Source organism: Desmodus rotundus, chromosome 5 (assembly GCF_022682495.2).
Source record: "Desmodus rotundus isolate HL8 chromosome 5, HLdesRot8A.1, whole genome shotgun sequence".
Lineage (NCBI taxonomy): Eukaryota > Metazoa > Chordata > Mammalia > Chiroptera > Phyllostomidae > Desmodus > Desmodus rotundus.
The window spans coordinates 139,029,059-139,049,348 of NC_071391.1; the positions used below are offsets into that span (position 1 = coordinate 139,029,059).

The window sequence follows — 20,290 nt, forward strand, 5'->3', positions numbered from 1 at the left end:
AACAATGATGACGTCACTGTACTAGTCAGTGGGGACAGTAGAGGCTGTTGAGTGAGCATGTGTACTGTGTGGCTGTCATATTCAAAATTACTGAGTTAGTAGAGCAACAAATCTGCATCAAATTTTGCATTAAGTTTGAACATTCCTCCATGGAAACTATTCAGATGATTCGGAAGGCTACAGCTATGGGCTATTGGTGATTTGCAGCTTTATCCCAACAACGAGCCTCTTGTATATCATGTGCAGTTTTTTGGCAAAACATCAAATCACCCAGGCGACTCAGTCCCCCTACAGCCCAGATTTGGCACCCTGCAACTTCTGGCTTTTCCCAAAACTAAAATCACTTTTGAAAAGGAAGAGATTTCAGACCATCGATGAGATTCAGGAAGATACGAGGGTGCAGCTGATGGCAATTGGGAGAACTGAGTGAGGTGTCGAGGGTGCCTACTTTGAAGGGGACTGAGGCATCATTGTCCTATGTACAATATTTCTTGTGTCTTGTATCCTTTTCAATAAATGTCTCGATTTTTTGTATTACATAGCTGGATACTTTCTGGACAGACCTCGTATTGCCTTAAATCTCAGAATAAGGCGAGATATAAATAAGTAAAGTTTTTAAAAAGTAGAACAGTGTGTGTGTAACTGTGGTCATATATCCACATTTATTTGTAATGTAGTTGCTGTTAATCTAAGGATGTTGATTTTTCTAAGAAGTAGTTTTTGTTTTTTATTGATACATAACCGTACATACAGCAAAACACACAAATCTTTTAAGTGTATAATGGGATGAAATTTTACAAATATTTGTGCCTGTGTGTAACTACTACCCAGATCAAGATATAATATTAGCAAAAAAAAAAGATATAATATTTGCATCCAGCAGGCTCTTCTTTGTCCCCTTCTAGTCAGTATTCAACCCCCGTAAGTAACACTATTCTGAATTACCACCACAGATTAGTTTTGCCTATTTTGAACTTCATAGAAATGGGATTATACCGTATGTTTAGTGAATGGCTTTTTTCATACATTATTGTCTGTGATAGTCATCCATATCATTGCCTGTAGTAATAATTCATTTTACTGCCATGTATCTTACTGAATATGTATATCGTGGTTTACTTTAACCATTCTCCTGTTGATGGGTATTTAGATTATTTTCAGGTAAGAATGAAGTTGTCATGAACAGACTTACATGTCTCTCAGTGCATATATGTCCTCACCTCTTGGGGTATATACCTGGTAGTTTCAGTAGATACTTTCAAACAGTTCTCCAAGTGAGTATACCAGTTTACACTCCCACCATTAAAACGTGAGAATCCCAGTTGCTCTTTGCCATCAGTAGCTATGGTTAAAATTGTTTTGCTTTAATTTTAGCCATTTTGATGGATGTGTGGTGGTATCTTATTGTGGTTTTAATGTGTATTTCTTTGATAACTTTTCATATGCTTATTGGCCTTTGGATATACTCTTGTGAAATTCCTGTTCAAATATTTTGGCCATTTTTTAAATTGGGTTGTCTCATTGATTTGTAGGAATTCTTTACATATTCTGGATATGAGTTCTTTGACAGTTACATGTATTACAAATGTCTTCTCCCAGGCAGTGCTTGTCTTTTCACTCTCAGTGCTGTTCTTTTGATGAACATAAGTTTTTTTATTTTAGTGAAGTCCAATTTATCAATTATTTCTCTTATGATTACTGCTTTCTGGGTCTTGTTTAAAATATCTTGCCTTCCCTAAGGTCAGGTCATGAAAAATAATCTCTGAAATCTCCTAAAAGGTTATTTTACTCTTCACATTTAGGCCTACAATCCATTTGGAGCTGTTTCTGTGTAAGATGTTAGGTAGAATCAAATATTTCTTGTTTACTTGTGAAGATACCCAATTGATCTAGCACCATTTGTTGAAAAGGGTATGTTGTCCCGTAGATTTCCTATGGACAAATCTCCAAAGTACAGGTAGTCTCCCCAAATTCTCTGTCTTCATGTTTTAACTACCTTTAAGATAACCCATTTACTCCTCAATCATGAGAGCCTCATGTCTACTACTTGTGTATATATACTGTGACTTGAATCTTTCTGGATACCCCTATTACTTGTTTACTCCCCTCTAATAGGTTTTGGAATAAGCAGAAATAAAAATAGCAAGATTAACACACATCCCTCCCTGTGCATGCATATAAGTGTACTTGTTCAGGGTATAAAGAAATTGGACCACTGATTAGGACTCCTTGTGGTATGGAGTAAATAGCCCATTAAGAAGGACGAAGAAACATTTATTGAGTTTGTTATGTGCCAGGCACAGTAAATTGCTCATCTGTCTCTTTTTCTCTTTTCTGTTAAGTAGGACTAACCATATAAAGTCCATGTTTTCTATGTAAAAAGTGGATTTGTCTAAGTAAAGCTTAATAGGTAAATTCACTATACAAATAATACTTCAGCTAACAATAAATAATACTTCAGTTACCAAATATTACTGAATTGGCCTGGATACAGAAGAATCTTCTGGAATGTTTTGGGCTTCCTTCACACCGAATGTCTGGCATTCTTGGCTGCACCTCGGGAGTGACACTGTCACAGGTTTCTGAAGGGTACGTCGGGCCAGAGCCAAGACCTGCTGAAGGGGAATGTGCACCTAACTTCTTCTATCAATAGGTGACACAGATTGGAGAAATATGGAAATGATAGTAGTCTGGGAAGCTGATAGTACCTTTTGCATCTAGAAGGAAAAACAGCGTGCTTTGCCAAGGTGTGACAAGAAGAAAAACTACTCTCTGAGTCATTGGTTTGGTTCCAAAGTCCCTTATACAGATCTTGGTATTTGCCTTAATATCCAAGTTTGAAATAGGCCTTAAATCAGTAAAAAAATTTTTTAAACAAAAGTTTTAGAAAAAGGAATAGCTTAACCATGAATAGATTTTACTAAAAACAAATATCACAGGTGGTTCTTCAAAAACAAAGTATTATGGGAATGTAAAATGGTACAGCACTCTGGAAAATACTTAAGCATTTTTTGTGTTTTTTTTTGGTTGTTTTTTAACAAAACTAAACATGTACCTACCATAGGGCCCAGTAATCACATTCTTGAGCAGTTTATCCCAGAAAAATGAGAACTTATGTTCACACAAAAACTTGTACATAAATGCTCTTAGCATCTTTATTATGTATACTAGTTAAACATACATTAGTGTGTATATTATTTATGTAGTAAACATACTATTTATAATAATAAAACACTGGAAATAACCCATATGTTTTTCAGTTGGTGAATGGTTGGACAAATGTATATTTGTATAGTGGAGTACTGTTCAACAGTAAAAATGATTGATCTTTTGATACATGCAGCAACCAGGATGGACCTTAAGGGAATTACACTAAGTAGAAAAAGTTAACCTCATAAGGTTACATACTATAAGATTCTATTTATATAACACTCTTGAAGTGACAAAACTATGGAGATAGAGAACAAATTAGTGGTTGCCCAGGGACAGGGATGGGGTGGGGGAATAGGGGTAGTTCTATATCTTAATAATGGTGGTAGTTAGACACATCCGTACACCGGATAAATTGACCAGAACTGCGCACCAACACAAAGGGTTGCAATGTTTTGTTGTGAATGACAAAACTGAGTAAGCTCAATAGTCTAGTTAACAGTAATGTACCAACAAGGTCAGTTTCCTGTTTTGCTATTTTACTAGAGTTATATAGCTCTATACTATTTTTTGCAGGACTGTACTATTTTTTGCAACTTTGTTAGTCTATCATTATTTCAAAATAAAAAGTTAAAAAAATAAGGCATGTTGTACACCCATGTTCATAGCAGCAGCATTCACAATAGCCAAAAGTGGAAGCAACCCAACTATCCGTCAACAGACAATAGTTTATATACATACAATGAAAATAATATTCAGCCTTTAAAAGGGTGAAATTTAGACATTTACTGCAACATGCATGAACTTTGAGGACATTATGGTAAGTGAAAAATAAAGCCAGTCACAAAAGAACTGATACTGTATGATTCCACTTATATGAAGTACCCACAGTAGTCAGGTTTATAGAGACAGTAAAATAGTGGTTGCAGGAGCTGGGTGGGGATGATTTCTCATGACTGCTCATTTCTTTCAAGTAACTCTCAGTGACTGACCAGTCATTGACCTCAGAGATCCTTTTCAGAATTTTGAAGCCATTCTCTACTAACCAGCTATATGACCTTTGGGAAAGTCGATCATCAGTTGGCCCCATTTTCCTTATCTCCAAATTAAATTAACATGGCTTCTAAGGTACCTTCTCTGTAAAACTGTAAGATCATATGAAATTTTATCCTGAGAGCTAGAAGAAAGTGATATTTTTTAGCTTGCAAAACTGGTTGAATTTTATAGTAAACATTTCCCTCATATATCTGACTGGCAACTGTGAATTGCAGGAAGTAGCCATTCATTGTTTATGGGCTAATTTTATTCTAGGACTTTGGTGGTTAATCCTCCCTTTCCTTTTAATGTTAGTCTGCCTGTGGCACTTTTGACAGTTTAGTACAGAGGAACAGAATAACCCAAACGTATATTCCACTTAAGAATTAAATGTGTTTATAAAAAGACATGATAAACTAAAGGATATGGGACGGATTATTAAATAAATGATAGTATAATAATTGCTTGACTGTATAGGAAAAAAATTTACTTAGACCTTTGCTTTAGATCATACACTAAAATAAGTTATAGATGGTTAAAAATTAAATGTCAAAAAGTGCACTCTAAAAGTTGGAAAAAAAAGTAATACTATTTTTTAAATCTTAAGCTTATATGGTAACAAAAAATGAAGAAAATGAGAAGATCAATTTGGTTTGACCCTTAAAAATTAATTTGGGAAAATAGTTTGGCAGTTTTTTATAGAATTAAACATACACACTATATCCTAGCATTCATACTCCTAGGCACTTAATGTTAGAGAAATGAAAACTCATACTCTCATAACAGTCTGTACATTCATGTTCATAGCAGCTTTATTTGTAATTATAAAATATGGGGAACAACCAAAGTATCTTTCATGGAGAGAATGGAGAAATAAAACTGTGTGCATCTATACGATAGAATACTACTTAGCAATAAAAAGGAATGAACTATTTTTTAATGTATTTTATTGATTATGCTATTACAGTCGAACTCCTTTAACTTGACCTTATCTAGGAAGCACTTTATCTGCCCTTCTATTCTAAATGAAAGCTTTGCTGGGTAGAGTAATCTTGGAGGTAGGTCCTTGCCTTTCATGACTTGGAATACTTCTTTCCAGCTCCTTCTTGCCTGTAAGGTTTCTTTTGAGAAATCAGCTGCTTATCTTATGGGAACTTTTTTTGTAGGTAACTGTCTCCTTTTCTCTTGCTTTTTTTAAGATTCTCTCCTTCTCTTTAATCTTGGATAATGTAATTATGATGTGCCTTGGTGTGTGCTTCCTTGGGCCCAACTTCTTTGGGACTCTCTGAGCTCCCTGGACTTCTTAGAAGTCTATTTCTTTTGCCTGATTGGGGAAGTTCTCCTTCATTATTTTTTCAAATAAGTTTTCAATTTCTTGTTCTTCCTCTTCTACTTCTGGCACCCCAATGATTCTGATGTTAGAACACTTAAAGTTGTCCTGGAGTTTCCTAAACCTTTCCTCATTTTTTTGAATTCTTGTTTCTTCATTCTGTTCTGGTCGAAGGTTTTTTCTTCCTTCTGCTCCAAACCGTTGATTTGAGTCCCAGTTTCCTTCCCATCACTATTGGTTCCCTGTACATTTTCCTTTATTGCACTTTGCATAGCCTTCACTTTTTCCTCTATTTTGTGACCATACTCAACCATTTCTGTGAGCATGCTGATTACCAGTTTTTTGAACTCTGCATCTGATAGGTTGGCTATTTCTTCATCTCTTAGTTGTATTTTTTCTAGAGCTTTGATCTGTTCTTTCATTTGAGCCTTTGTGTGTGTGTGTGTGTGTGTGTGTGTGTCTCAGCAAGCCTGTTACTTAGTAAGGGGTGGAGCCTTAGGTATTTGCCAGGGTTGGGCAACCCAGTTTGCTGTCTTGTGGCACTGTATGTGGGGGTCAGATCCGAGAGGGAACAGTGCTACTCTCTTGGCTTTCGGCAGGCTTTCAGTCATCTCCCCCACCACCCACAAGCAGTTGGGCCCTTCTGGTGCTGATTCCTGGGTAGGTGGGTTTGTGTATGTTCTAGGACCCTGTGTGTCTCTCCAGTGAACTCTCTTGTGAGGCTGAGAATTTCTCTCACCACTGCAACCCCCACAGGTTTTTTTAGTCAAAAGTTTTGAGGCTTTATTTCCCCACACTGGAACCCTGGGTTGTGCAGTCTGTCTCACTCCACAGTTGTTCCTCCCAGTTTATCTGCATGTAAATGTGGGACCACCGGCTCCTCCTGCTGCCTCCTTGTCACAAGTCCTCTCTGTCCTGGCTGCCCATCTCTGCCCCTCCTACTGGTCTGGATGAATGTTTCTTCTTTAACTTCTTGGTTGTCAGACTTCCATACAGTTCGATTTTTCTGGCAGTTCTGTTTTTTTTTGTTTTTAAATTTGTTGTTGCCCTTTTGATTGTGCGAGGTGGCAGGTGTATCTACCTACGCCTCCATCTTGGCTGGAAGTTCAGGAATGAACTATTGATACATGCAACGACATGGCAAGGGCATTAAGCTGAGTGGAGGAAGACAATTTCAAAGGGTTACATGTTGTATGATTCCATTTATATAACACTCTTGAAGTGGCAAAACTACAGTGATAGAGAACCAATCAGTGGTTGCCAAGAGTTAGGATTTAGGGAAGGATGTGACTATTAAGGGGAAACATGAAGGACTTTATATTGATGAATATTATTAAAGTATTTTTGCAACAGTTCTTATCCAAATTGTAGTGATGGTTACTCAAATCTAATGTATACATGTGATAAATGTCCTAGAACTACACACAAAGAAAAAAAATTGGTGAAATGTAAACAGGGTTTCGAGCAGAGTTAATAGTGTACTGATGTCAGTTTCCTGGTTTAATCGCATACTATCATTACCATATTATTGGGGGGAAACTAAGTGGAATATATACAATAACTTTCAACTTCTTCTGCATTTTAAATGATTTCAAAATTGAAAATTATAAAAAATAAACTATGGTACATGCAGACAATGAAATATTATTCAGTGCTAAAAAGAAATGAGCTATCATGCCATGAAAAAACATGGAGGAACCTTAGATGCCTATTAGTAAGTGAAAGAAGCCAACCATACAGTATGTACAGGCTACATATGTACTGTATGTTTCCATCCATATGACATTCTGGAAAAGGCAAAACTATACAGACAGTAAAAAGATCAGTGGTTGCCAGGGGCAGAGGAGAGGAGGGATGAACACTCAGGACTTTTAGGGCAGTGAAATTACTCTACGAAAATAAAATGGTGGCCACATGTCTTTATACAGTCATCCAAACCCAAGGAATACACACTAAGAGTGAACCCTAATATAAACTGTGAACTTCGGGTAATAATCATGCATTGATGTAGGTTCATCAGTTGTAACAAATACACCTCTCTGGTGGAAGATATTCATAATAGAGGAGGCTATGCATATGGGAAATCTCTGTACCTTCTGTTCTTTTGCTATGAACCAAAAACAGAAAGTCTGTTCAAACAAACAAGACCACAGTCAACCTGAGTCAGAAATAAACATTGAAAAGCAAAGTGAGGAAAATATTTGTAGCTATTATTAGCAATAAAAATTTTATGTCTTTTTCTTTAAATGATTTTATTTATTTACTTTTAGAGGGAAAGAGAGGGAGAAAGAGAGGGAGAGAAACATCAATGTGCAAATGATACTTCAATACGTTGCCTCTCATATGCCCCCCAGGTGGGGACCTGCCCTGCAACCCAAGCATGTGCCCTGAGCCACACCAGCAAGGGCTTCATGTCTTTTATTTATAAAGAACTCGTACGAACTCTTAAGGTAAGCCCTGAGTGAACTGGAAAGAGGACCTAAGAGAGAAAGAAGTGCCCCAAAAGAGAATTTTGTAGATATATTTTTGTAAGTGTTACTTGAAATTTTCTGGAATCTCCAAATTTAATAATACACTATGAATGCCCTTGGAAACATACACTAGAAGAGGGAACAATTTTGGGCATATTGTTATACCTGTGAAAAGTAATCTCGCCTAGGAGGAAAATAGTTTAAAAGATACAAAACAGAGCATTGTAAATTTGCATTGTTTTGAAGTAACGTAGAGAATTTTGAAGATCTTGTTATATGCAATCTATCCTCCAAAAATCTCTCTCTTTTTCAGGTGTAAATTAATTGTTTGAAAGCAGCTGAACAATGGAGCCAGACATCATTCGAATGTACTCTTCATCCCCACCACCACTAGACAATGGAGCTGAGGATGAAGATGAGGATGAATTTGGGGAATTTGGTGGGTTTTCAGAAGTTAGCCCTTCTGGTGTAGGATTTGTTGATTTTGATACACCAGATTATACTCGTCCCAAGGAAGAGTTTCTATCTTCAAACCATTTTATGCCAATTCATGATTTCTCAGAAAATGTGGATAGCCTTACAAGCTTTAAGTCCATTAAAAATGGTAATGATAAAGACATCACTGCTGAACTTTCTTCTCCTGTGAAAGGACAGTCTAATGTTTTACTCTCTACCACCAGCAAAGAAGTAATTCCATCTAAAACTTTAGATACTTCCAATGATGGCATAGAAAGTCCAGGAAATTTAAATGAAATAACAGAGCAGAGACAGAATGTTGGGTCACCTGAAAGTTTCTCTCCAGGAGATTTTAGAACTGATATGAATCTTCATCAAAACAAGCAGTTAGAGAGCTGCAATGGTGAAAAGCCTCCTTGTCTGGAGATTCTAACAAATGGGTTTGCAGTATTGGAAACTGTAAATCCTCAGGGAACAGATGACCTGGACAATGTAGCGGATTCAAAAGGAAGAAAGCCTCTTAGCACTCATAGTACTGAGTATAATTTAGATGGTGCACATAGTCCTGCTGAGGAATTTGCAGATTTTGCCACATTTTCCAAAAAGGAAAGGATACAAGTAGAAGAAATAGGATGTGCAGTTTTAAATGATAGAGAAGCACTGACCATTCAGGAAAACAATAAAATTAATAGAGTCAATGAACTGAATTCTGTAAAAGAAGTGTCTTTGGGTAGAAGTTTTGATGATAAAGGAGACATTGAGGGAGAGGATCAGGTTTGCATTTCAGAAACAAGCATGAAGAGTAATGGAGGTGTCAGTACTAAAAAACAAGGCCTTCCAACATTGCCGCAGGATGAATTTTTAAATTCAAGTATTCAATCAAATGCTTGGAGTTTGGTAGACTCAGCTGATAATTCAGAAGCCAGTAGGAGAGAAAAATGTAAAACTGAGGAAAAACCTGATTTATTTACTTCTAAATGTAGTGATGTATGCATGGATTCTATTAAAACTTTGGATGCTAAAGATAAAGTTAGTTCTTCCGAAGAAGAAAGTAGGAAGTTTACTGATTCCCAAAGCCCCAGCATTGATCCTACAGAAGAAAACACTTTGGATGATTCTACCAGTGTAAAAAATGGTGATAGTAACGACGACTTTGTGACTTGCAAAGATACCAATGAGGAGGATTTTGGTGACTTTGGCACCGCCAGTGGCACAACTCCACCTTTTGTTACTGGTACTCAAGACTCAATGAGTGATGTCACTTTTGAAGAGTCCTCTGAGCACTTTCCACATTTTAGTGAACCAAGTGATGACTTTGGAGAATTTGGGGACACAAATGCTGTTTCTTGCCAAGAGGAGATTATAGTTACCGAGGCAGACCGGAGACAGAATTCTGATAGTTTTTCAGAGGAATGTAAGTTGGCAAGAAAGCCTGCAGGAATGGAACCTGTTTCAAAACTAAACATTGGGCAAGAAGGTGATTTTGGAAATTTTGATTCTGTGCCAAATAGTCAAGATAACTGCAGTGCTTTTCAAGACTCTGATGATTTTGCAGACTTCAGTTCAGCTGGTCCTAGCCAAGTTGTAGATTGGAATGCTTTTGAGGATGGACAGAAAGATAGTTGCTCTTGGGCTGCTTTTGGAGACCAGCATGTTGCGGAATCTCATCATCGAAAGGAAGCCTGGCAGTCACATAGGACAGATGAAAAGACTTACGCTGTGGAAACCTCCAAAACTCACAGTGTCCCTTTAACAGCTTCCCAAGGAGCAGTTGCTGGTGGCCATTTACAGGAAACAGCCACTTCAGTTCAGGTATTTACTCATTTTCTCTATTTTATATGACATATGCTGTGGAGGCTTCTAATTTAACTTTTCAAAAAAAAATATTTTAAAATTGGGTACCTGTTAAGGAGTTTCTTTGTGATACATAATACTTGCCTGATTTATAGATCAGTTACAGTTTTACAAGCCTTTGATAAACTTGAAATAGTCCTACAACAATGGTTGGTAAAATTTTTCTTTATCTCATTGTGTTTTTTAGCATTTAAAGACATTCATCAACCTGGTTTTTTGATTAATATAAATATAACATGTAAAAATTCACTAATTAGCTAATTACTCCAGTCAGTTTTTCAGCTTAACAGTGATTTTAAAAGAAAGTTAAGCTGAGATTTAGAAGGCTTTTTTTTTTAAGCTTCAGAAAACAGTTTCTTAATTTTGTCTATCAAAGACCTAGGAAATTGGAGTACAGTTTTTTTTTGTTTTTTTTTTTATAGCCAAAAAGTCTTTATTTTGAATTTTTTTTTTATAGCCAAAAAGTCTTTATTTTGAATGGAGTACAGTTTTGATAGCAGAAGAGAATAATCAGAATTTGAAACTTCAGCCTGTGCTAAAAAGGCTGTAGAAACTTGAAAGATAGAAAAAGAATTTGAAAAAAGCTGATTTGGACCTCATGATTTGGTCTTTGGACCTCAAAGAGCTACCAAAAGACCTGGGGTAAGGGTGTGAGAGAGAAATTAAAATTTAGACTTAGTAAGAAACAACCATGACTGACTTACTGTGGCTGTACTTATTTGCTTATAATTTCTTGCAAAAATGTACATTTACAGTTCCTCTTCTTGTTGAGTGGGAATGTCAGGGAGAATATTTTTCACCCCCTTGTATTTTATCCTCTTCTGGTCTAGTCTCTTTCAGAGAAGATTCATTAACATTTATTTTAACGTAAAATAATCCCTAGAGGTGCAGCTTGATACCCAAGTTGCTCTACCTTTCTTCAACCTTGGGGGTGTGAAAGAGAACACTTGGAAATAACTGCTTTATGCAGACAATTGACATACGTAGCACTTGGCCCACAGGCTTATTTTAAAGATACTGAGAACAAAATCAGAATCTATAAACTCTACTTCTCCAGTTATTGTTTGCTAAGCAAACCATTTTTAATTGGAAATATTTCCAAAGTCTGAAGGTTAATTGAAATGGTTATACATCATTGCTTTAACACCTTTAATACTTTAAGATATTGTCAAAATTATGGTATTACCAGTTGCTGTACACAGCTAATCACTTTTCATTTGACTTTGAGTGTCTGAATAGCTTGATTTGCTAATTTAGTTATTACATGGTTTGGCTAATACGTGTTATTTCTGATGAAGAATTCATTGTTGAGGCAGAAACTTGCCATTGTAAACAAGGAGTGAATTAATTATATAATGCAAAGCAAATACTGTTGATTTTGACCTAATTCTTTTCCTGTTTAGTTTCATCTTACTCAAGTATAAGGTAACACTGGTATTGGATTATCTTTCATTTATAGCCTTAGAACTTTTAACATCATCAGGTAATGAATTTTTAAAGGACCACTTTAAAAAGGAAATTTTTTTGCATCATACCAGTTGATCGAAGTTATTTATAATTGGATAACAATATAGGAGGTAATAAAGTATATGGACCTTAAGGAATCTTACAGATCTGAGTTTGAATTTTGACTCAGCCTCTTTTTAAGCTTTATGATTTATGACAAGTTACCTATGAACTCAGTTATCTGTAATGTTTAGTGAAGATAAAATGACAGTAAATTTTTAAATGAGTGAAAAAATCTACTGAAAAATCAGAATTTTGTATATGATTCTGTTTTGTAAAAATAAATTGTGTAGATGTGGCAAGATGCATTAAGACTTCTGAGATTTGTTTAGCTCAGTCCTTAGGTTTTTATTTTTGCTGAATGGGTTATGCAAAATAAGCAGAGCTTGGAGGTGGGTGGTAGAATGGAGAAACTGCTGGAAAAGGCTGGAAGAGAACTTTGGAAGAAAGTTGAGGTAGAGAATGGGTAAGCCCTCCTAGCTAAGTGAGTAGTTGGAAGTGACTGTCATTCTTTTTCTGCTGTTGTGAAGGAGGATTGTGGCCTGCAGTTTCTTCCTTTTCCAGAATCGGCTGGAAAAGTCCATTATTTTTCTAGGAGAGGGTTGAATTATTAATACTTTTTTAAATGTTTCTCGTAGTTACTACAATGTTGCATACAGCACAGAAACCCTCAAGTAATTAATGACAGTAAACATTAGGTTTTTTAATGGTATAATTTAAAATGACTCGTTCCTTTTCAGTCTTAACCTGGATGCAACAACTCTCTTCTGAATAGTGCTCTCAAGTGGTTTTGTGCAAATTCTGCTTTAACAAGATATTGTGAAAGTCTTAGAATTCAGAGCTCAGTTAATTCAATTAAACAAACATGAGGAATGATTCTTTGTTTTGTGAAATCAGACAAAGAATACAGTTGTCATTTCAGATTTCTTCGACTTTTCACTCCATTTGGTATGTGGCATTGTCCTTATTTTGTAGTACTTTCCTTTTTTCAGCCTACCAAGAGGATATCTTCATCTTTTCAATAAAATATATCTTCCTTGGGTTAAGGGACAATCAGGTATTGCAGCTTTACTGCAGTAATTTGTTATTTAGGGGAAAGGTCGTCCAAGAAGAAATCTTTCAAGGTTATAAAGTGTTCTTAGACAAATTAATTCTTAGGTGTGGATCCAGCAAGCCTCAATGATGGGTTTAAACCTTGATATAAAAGCCATACATGATCACTTCTGGAGAAATATTATTCTACAGTGAATTTTTTTTTAGAACCCAGAGTTCAGTATTATTTCATCCTTTTGTTAACATTCTTATAAATTGTAAACAAAAGCAAACAGTGGTATCCATTCTTACTTTTTGGGCTAAGATTTAAAACAAAACAAAATGACAACAAAAACCAAAATCCTCCTTACTTTCAAAGCTGTCCTTTTTTCCAAAAGACCATTGTGTATACTGTTTTATAGTTCGTTTCCTCCCTCCTTCCCTCCCTCCCTCCCTTCCTCCCTTCCTTCCCTCCTTGTTTTATTTTTTTACCTGTTAATGTTGCCAGAAAGGAACCTTGACTGAGAGCCAGGATGCCTTTTTCTTAGATGTATAGTAAAGGAGATAATGTCATGAGCACTACGTTTAACTTTGAGCTTTTGTAGTGCCGTGATGTTATTGTAGAATTTAGGTAATTAGTGAGTAATTTTTTGTATTAATTGGCTGCAGAAAAGAAAGCTATGAGTCATTCTTTCTTATTAGCCATCTAATTGATACTACTACTGGGAAAATATTTTAGATGAAGATTTGTTTTGAGAGTTTTAAATATTAAGAGTATCACAAAAAGGAAAATGAAGAGAATCACTAATATTTTGGCTTATGTTATTTTGAGATTAAGTTATTGGTTTGCTCACCAGAGTCAGCATTCTCAAACTAAGTGTAACTAATCCTGTATTTTCACCTTTGTTTGTTAATTATCTGCCTAAGATATATGCAAGTTTTCCTTTATTTGGAGGACACTTGAACTTACTACTGAAAACAATTGTAAGCAACAAAAGATAAAAACTTCTAGTTATAAAATAAGTAAGTCCTGGGGATATAATACACAGCATGGTGATCATAGTTAATAATACTGTATTTTATATTTTAAAGTTGCTAAGAAAGTAGATCTTAAAAATTCTAATCACAAGAAAAGTTTGTAACTGTGTGGTGATGTTAACTAGACTTACTGTGGTGGTCATTGTGCAGTATATACATATCCAATTATTATGTTGCACACCTGAAACTAATAGAATGTTATATGTCAGTTATATCTGAAAAAATTCAGGTTTTGGCCTTACAGCTCTTTGCTAATCTGAAATATTTGGGTAGAAATACCTTGTGTTATTTTTCCCTCAGAAAATGTGAAATTCTGGGCTATGATTCCAAAATACAGTGTCTGGCATAAATAACACCCTTTTTTATTACAAAATCATAAGCATATAATTCTGTAACATAACAATATCACACTCAAGCACACCGTATAACATTTTGGGTGAAGTGTTCATTAAAACTACAAATTATTACACCCATATTGTTACCCTACCAACCACACTGAAGCAGGCATTACCTCTGCCGGGCCCTGTAGATAGAAATACTTTATTAGATTTATCCAGATATTATACAGAAGGTGCAAAGCATCTTTTAGAGTATGATATATATTGCACTCGTCACTCTTATATACCTTGAAATTAGGAATTGATAAGTATACAATTGTAGGTTGTACAATACTTGATAACTTACTTAATATTTAATGGTGTTGAAGCATAAGGTATCCTTTTAAATGGGAGATAAAGTTACCCAGTAGATTTTATGTTTCTTCTAAACTTCCACTTAAGAGCAAGACCTAATGCTGTCAATATTAAAATTCTTAACAGTAATCAACTTCTGTTCCTAAGAAAGAAAGGAAAGCTGACTAGAAATATGTTTAAGGAATTTTAGGAATTACCTTCAATACAAGGTATTTTAAAGGGGATACACATTTGAGTGGCATAAAATCCAGAGTCTAGGACCCTAAGTGTGCCAGTCTTACACACCACTTTGAAAAACTGAATGAGACTTGTAATACCCTTAATCTGCTCATACTCTAGTGTAGTTGTTTATAAAATAGAAGTGTATTAGTTGGCATTCTCCAGAGAAACAACTAGGAGGATGGATGGGTGGGGGAGGCAGAGGTGGGGGCAGGGGAGATGGTGTTACAAGGAATTGGAATGAGGAGACTGAGAGGTCCCAAGATCTGTAGTCTGCAGGCTGTCTTCAGTGATTGGATGAGGCCCACTCATACTAGGAAGGACAGTCTGCCTTACTCAGTCTACCAGTTGAAGTGTTAATCTCATCTAGAAACTCCTTCACAGACACACCCAGAATAATGTTTAATCCATTGTCTAGGCATCTCATGGCCCTGTCAAGTTGACACCTAATATTAACCAAATGGGAACACTACATGTCTCTATATATAGCTTTCAAGATTTTTAGAAAACTTGTAACCTGTTTGTGACTGAGGCATACCAGTTGGGAAGCTCTGTATTAGATAATATAACTTATTTTCACAAGTGAGTAAAATGAAAATGGCTGTTTATATACCCTAGGGCTTTCTTCCTCCAGACAGAAGGTATGGCAGAACTGGGAGTGAGTATAAATGAATTCATGTATGATCCTTTGCCCCCACTGATGAATTAAACAATCGGTTAGTTATTCATTCCTGCTTTCCCAGAAATCCTGTCTGGTTTGAAAACAATAAAAATGTAAAGACATTCAAGGTAATAAGGGACCCTGACAGGAAAACACATGTTTGAAATGAGAAATGCTATAAAAGCCAGTGAACCTTTGGAGAGTACACTGGCTTTCCAAGGCCACATAGGACTTTTGTAAGCCTCTTCCCCATAAAAGATATTTAAAATTTTATTTTATGATGTTATAAAGATGGGTATATTAATATTAGATATTAAAACATTGTCATAAAGCCCCCAAATCATTGTGGGCCCTAGGCCCTGTGCCTACTGCGTAAGTTGGTCCTGCGCACAGTATAGTGCTTAAAAGCAGTGGTCTGGAGTCCCACTGCCAGGTTCAGATTCACATTTCAGCAGCAACTTGCATTGTCCCCTTTCCTGAACCTCAGATTTAAAGAATAATCAAAGTACTTACTTCAAAACACTGATTATGAAGATAAAATGAAGTTGTGCATCTAAAGGTTGTTAGTACAGTGTCTTGCACATAATAAGTGATCAATAAATGTTAATTGTTACTGAATAATCCCAGAAATGAACTTCTTGGAAAATGGTCTTCAAAGGTGCAAGAAATAATGTTGCCAACTGGATTTTTTTGGTGAACAGAGGAAAGTAATAGGTAAATGAGAATTTATGTGGGAGTACTCCTACTTCTGGCTGTATACTCACCCATCAAACTTTTGAGAGCAAAGCTGCTGCTTTGGGCTAGTTTCCATTCTCAGAATAGTTTTGACAGGTAGGAAGTCTTCTGAGCATAAGTGCTCTTCTGTGCAAGTAGCAGACCTCCTTGTTTGGCTTTCTAGGCGTGAATAGAGAAAATCAAAAGGGAGTCTACCTTGAAGAGCATTTGTCTTTCTACCCTACATTTATTAGAGCCCCCACTTCTTAAAATGTTTAACGGCTAGATGTGCTGCTGTTTGCTAGACTTAAAATCTGAGACTTGTATGAATTGAAGGACACGACTAAGTTATATAAACTGGTATTCAGCTAACCAGCCACCAGTTTCCTAATTCCAAGTTTAAGGGAGAGCTGATGACTACTTTTCCTCTTTGACTTTGGAGTCAAAGCCATTTAAAATTTAAGTAATTGATAATATTTTGTTTAGTTACTGTTGTAACCTCAGCTAAAATTTAGTACACTGAGTGTGTGTACTTATTTGTTACCCTCACATTAATGTAGTATGCAGCACTAACTCTTTAGTAAAAATTTTCATTTTGCTTTGTTGAAAACTATGAATTGTTGCATTAAATGAAATAGTTTGCTTTTTAAAGTGTATTCATCACCTCAGCAGTTAATAGTTGAATACCTTATCTGATAGCTGGAAATGTTTGAACGACCAAAAAAGTGGATAAAAGCAAAATTTAATGAAAAGAAAGTAGGCTTTATTTAGCATCTGGCTTTGGATCAAATTCTTGCTGTGCAACATACCAGCAGGAGACCTGTTAGTTATCTTAATCTCCCTTAACGTTAGTTTCTTCATCTGTAACATGGAAACTATAATACCTATCTTTCAGGGTTTCTTTTAAAAGATTTATCAAGTAATAATATATGTAGAGCATCAAGCATAGTACCTTAAAAGACATTCATTCAGCTGTTATTTATACATGTTATAATTATATAAATATATCTAACCTGTGTACAAAAGTAATTTAGATGGCTTACAATAATATATACTTTTGTAAGTAAAACGCATATGTCCCCTACAGTCTTAAGTGAAGGGCTTTAAAAAAAAAAATCTATTGTACATTAATATAGTCAGTATTCCTGTACCAACTGTGTTTAGAAACCTAGATACGAGACATTCAAGATAAGGTATAGTCCATGTCCCCAAAGCTCCTGTAATTTTTAGAAATTGAATTTAGAATTGCTTTGACGATAACATAATATAGTGGTTAAAAGTACAGACTCAGAAGCTATACTTCCTAAGTTAGGAATCAGCTTCCTCATGTAATATTCTTGAGATCGTGGGCAAATTAACTTAACCTCTTAGTGCTCCATTTTTCTATCTAGAAAATGGGGGTGATAGTATTATTATAACCTAGTACGGTTCTTTTTTTTTTTTTAATTCTCACCTGAGAACATGCTTATTGATTTTTAGAGATAGGGGATGGGAGAGAGAAAGAAAGGGACAGAAACACTGATGCAAGAGAAAAACATTAATTGGTTGCCTTTTGTACACACCCCAACCAGGAACCGAACCCACAGCCTTTCAGTTTGCAGAACGATGCCCAACTGAGCCACACTGGCCAGGGTGCCTTCATATGGTTCTTTTAATACTTAAGTGAGCTAATATTTGTAAAGCATTTACAATAATCTGGCACATGGTAAGCACTATATAAGTGTTAAATAAAAGCCATAATGCACCTTAAGAGGCTTTTGTAGTTTCTGGCCGTGTTTCAGAAAGCATCTTTCACTCTTTTGCTGAATTTAGGCCCTCACTTTTTCCTGGACTGGGTTATACTGATACTGTCTGCTTTACATGTGCTGCCTTACCTGCCTAGGGAAACTAGAGCTAAACCAGTTTAATTTTACCACTAATTCCAAATAATATAATCTTTTGGAATTTTACATATAAGTCCACATGTACTGTAACATGTTAATAAATATTATTGTTCAATTCACATCTTTTTTCTGAGTTAATAAGCTATGTGGAGTTTAAAATTTCAGCAGTGCCCTAATTTAATCAAAACCAGCAGTAGACTTCCTGTTATGGTTAGATACACTCTATTTAGGAAGAAGAGTTCATATCACCAGGATAATATAGCTAAGGTTCCTTTTTAGGTATGCCCAATAGAATAAACCCAAGTTTAAGTAACATTTTACTTAATTGTTGACTCTGATTTTGATGTGATGTTAATTGCATTACTGATTTGGTTTAAGGTTGTTGTATATATTAAATTATCCTTGGATGATAGTGTTGAGGAAAAATAGTATATATTTTAAAGCACTTAGAATTACTTAATTAAAAAAAGAAAACCAAAACATTTACCAATACAGGGGTGGGCAAAAGTAGGTTTACAGTTGTAAGTATGTAAAACAATTCATTCTTTTATTATTATTTATTTATTATTTGTATTATAACTATAAACCTACTCTTGCTCACCCCTCTATAACATTTTTGGATCCCTTTTATCTCATGCTCAAATTTTATGTCCAAAATAACAATGATTTTTTAAAATTTAGTATATGATTATGATTTATTTTAGAATATCTGCTTCTTAAAAGAAACCTGTTTGCTTGGTCACTAGAGAAACTGTTCTTGTGGTATGTTGTTTAACTTGTCTTTTGAGCACTATGTTGGTTACAATCTTTTACCTATCATACTTGCCAGGTAACTTGGACATTGTTCTGTGACATTTTTGAACTTCTAACTTGATTGTGCTTCTTGGAAAGTAAAACACTCTTAATCACACATAATGTGTGGTTTATACATTTTGTATTTCATAATGTGATCAAGATTTAAATCATAAATGCCAACAAGCCAACCAAAATGTTCACCAGTTTCCAAAGTTTAATATTCATAGATAGTAGCAGTAATAGGTTCTGTTTTGCTTTTAAATAGATCTTTTTAAATTAGGTACTTTTAGCCAACTCAATAGGAGGATCTTGGGGAGGACACAAAATATTGGGATTATTTAATTTCCTGTTTTACTATGGTAGAAATTGATAGATTGAGACAAGTTTTTTTCATAATGATTCAGAATGCTAAATAATGATAAACATTCTTAATGAGATTTGAACCTAGTTTTGACATTTTTATTCCCTGGCAGGCCACTGTGTGTATGTGTATTATCTGTGTAACAACATAGTAGTGATAAAACTACCACCTCCTGAGCGCACACTAGGTGCCAAGTACTTATCCTCTAGTTTATCATATACCCTGTGAGGTTAAACCCTTCGGTCTCCAAGTTTATAAATCCAGAATCTGAGTCTCGGCCCCTTTAATCCACAGATCTCTATTAAAAGTGTTATAATTACATCAGCCATTTACTAACTGGAATTAACTAGTAGTAAATAAAATGTGGGATTACTTATTACCGTGAACAAGATAGTAGAGTAGTAAGAAACTCCTTTCAGAGGATGCCTTTTTACCACCAAACAGGTCTTGTGGATAGTTGTAAACTGATATACTTTAAAAAGTAATATGTTAGAGGAAATTTAATTTTAATCAAAATCTTTGTTAATTCTGTTAGCTACTTTCTTGTTGAATTTTTAAGGAGTTCGTCCTTGTTGGGCAGGGCTGTTCTGTTAGTGGACCCTGGTTACTTGAATCCTTGTTACTTGTTTATTGCTCTACATCAGTTGGCCAAGCTGTGGCCTGAGAGACAAATCTGTCCTGCTGCCCGTTTTAGGACATAAAGTTTCATTGAAACACACATACATTTATTTGTTTATGGATGATCTGCAAAGCCGAAAATACTATCTGACCCTATTCAGAAAAAATTGCCTGCTTCATTCAACAATAGATTTCAAGCTATTTAATATAATATCTAATCCTAAAGATATACGGAACTTTCTTTTAAAATTTCCATGTAATTTATATTCTTAATGAGAAAAGCTTGGAGAAGAAGTGAAAAATTGAGGTGATTAGATTAATGTTCTGTTTCCTCAAGTACATTCCACTAAATTAAGAACTTGCTCACTGGTGTACCTAAAACTTGTTATATGTAATATTACCCAAATGATTGAATGTGTTTGGGGTCATTTCTTCCTTCGATAATTTTTTTTTCTATCTCATTAAAAGGCTAACA

At 35.3% G+C, this 20,290-nt stretch overlaps 1 protein-coding gene across 4 annotated transcripts in view; it reads left to right on the plus strand.

Moving 5' to 3' along the window:
• The window catches only part of AFTPH (aftiphilin), a 62,750-nt gene that overhangs the window by 16,950 nt on the left and 25,510 nt on the right, over positions 1–20,290 (plus strand). For all 4 annotated transcript variants that reach the window (XM_024552721.4, XM_024552723.4, XM_045189378.3 and 1 more), the window contains one exon: positions 8,300–10,254. In XM_024552721.4, coding sequence (XP_024408489.2) covers positions 8,332–10,254 — 1,923 coding nt within the window. In that variant the 5' untranslated portion in view covers positions 8,300–8,331. The remainder of the gene's footprint in view (positions 1–8,299; positions 10,255–20,290) is intronic.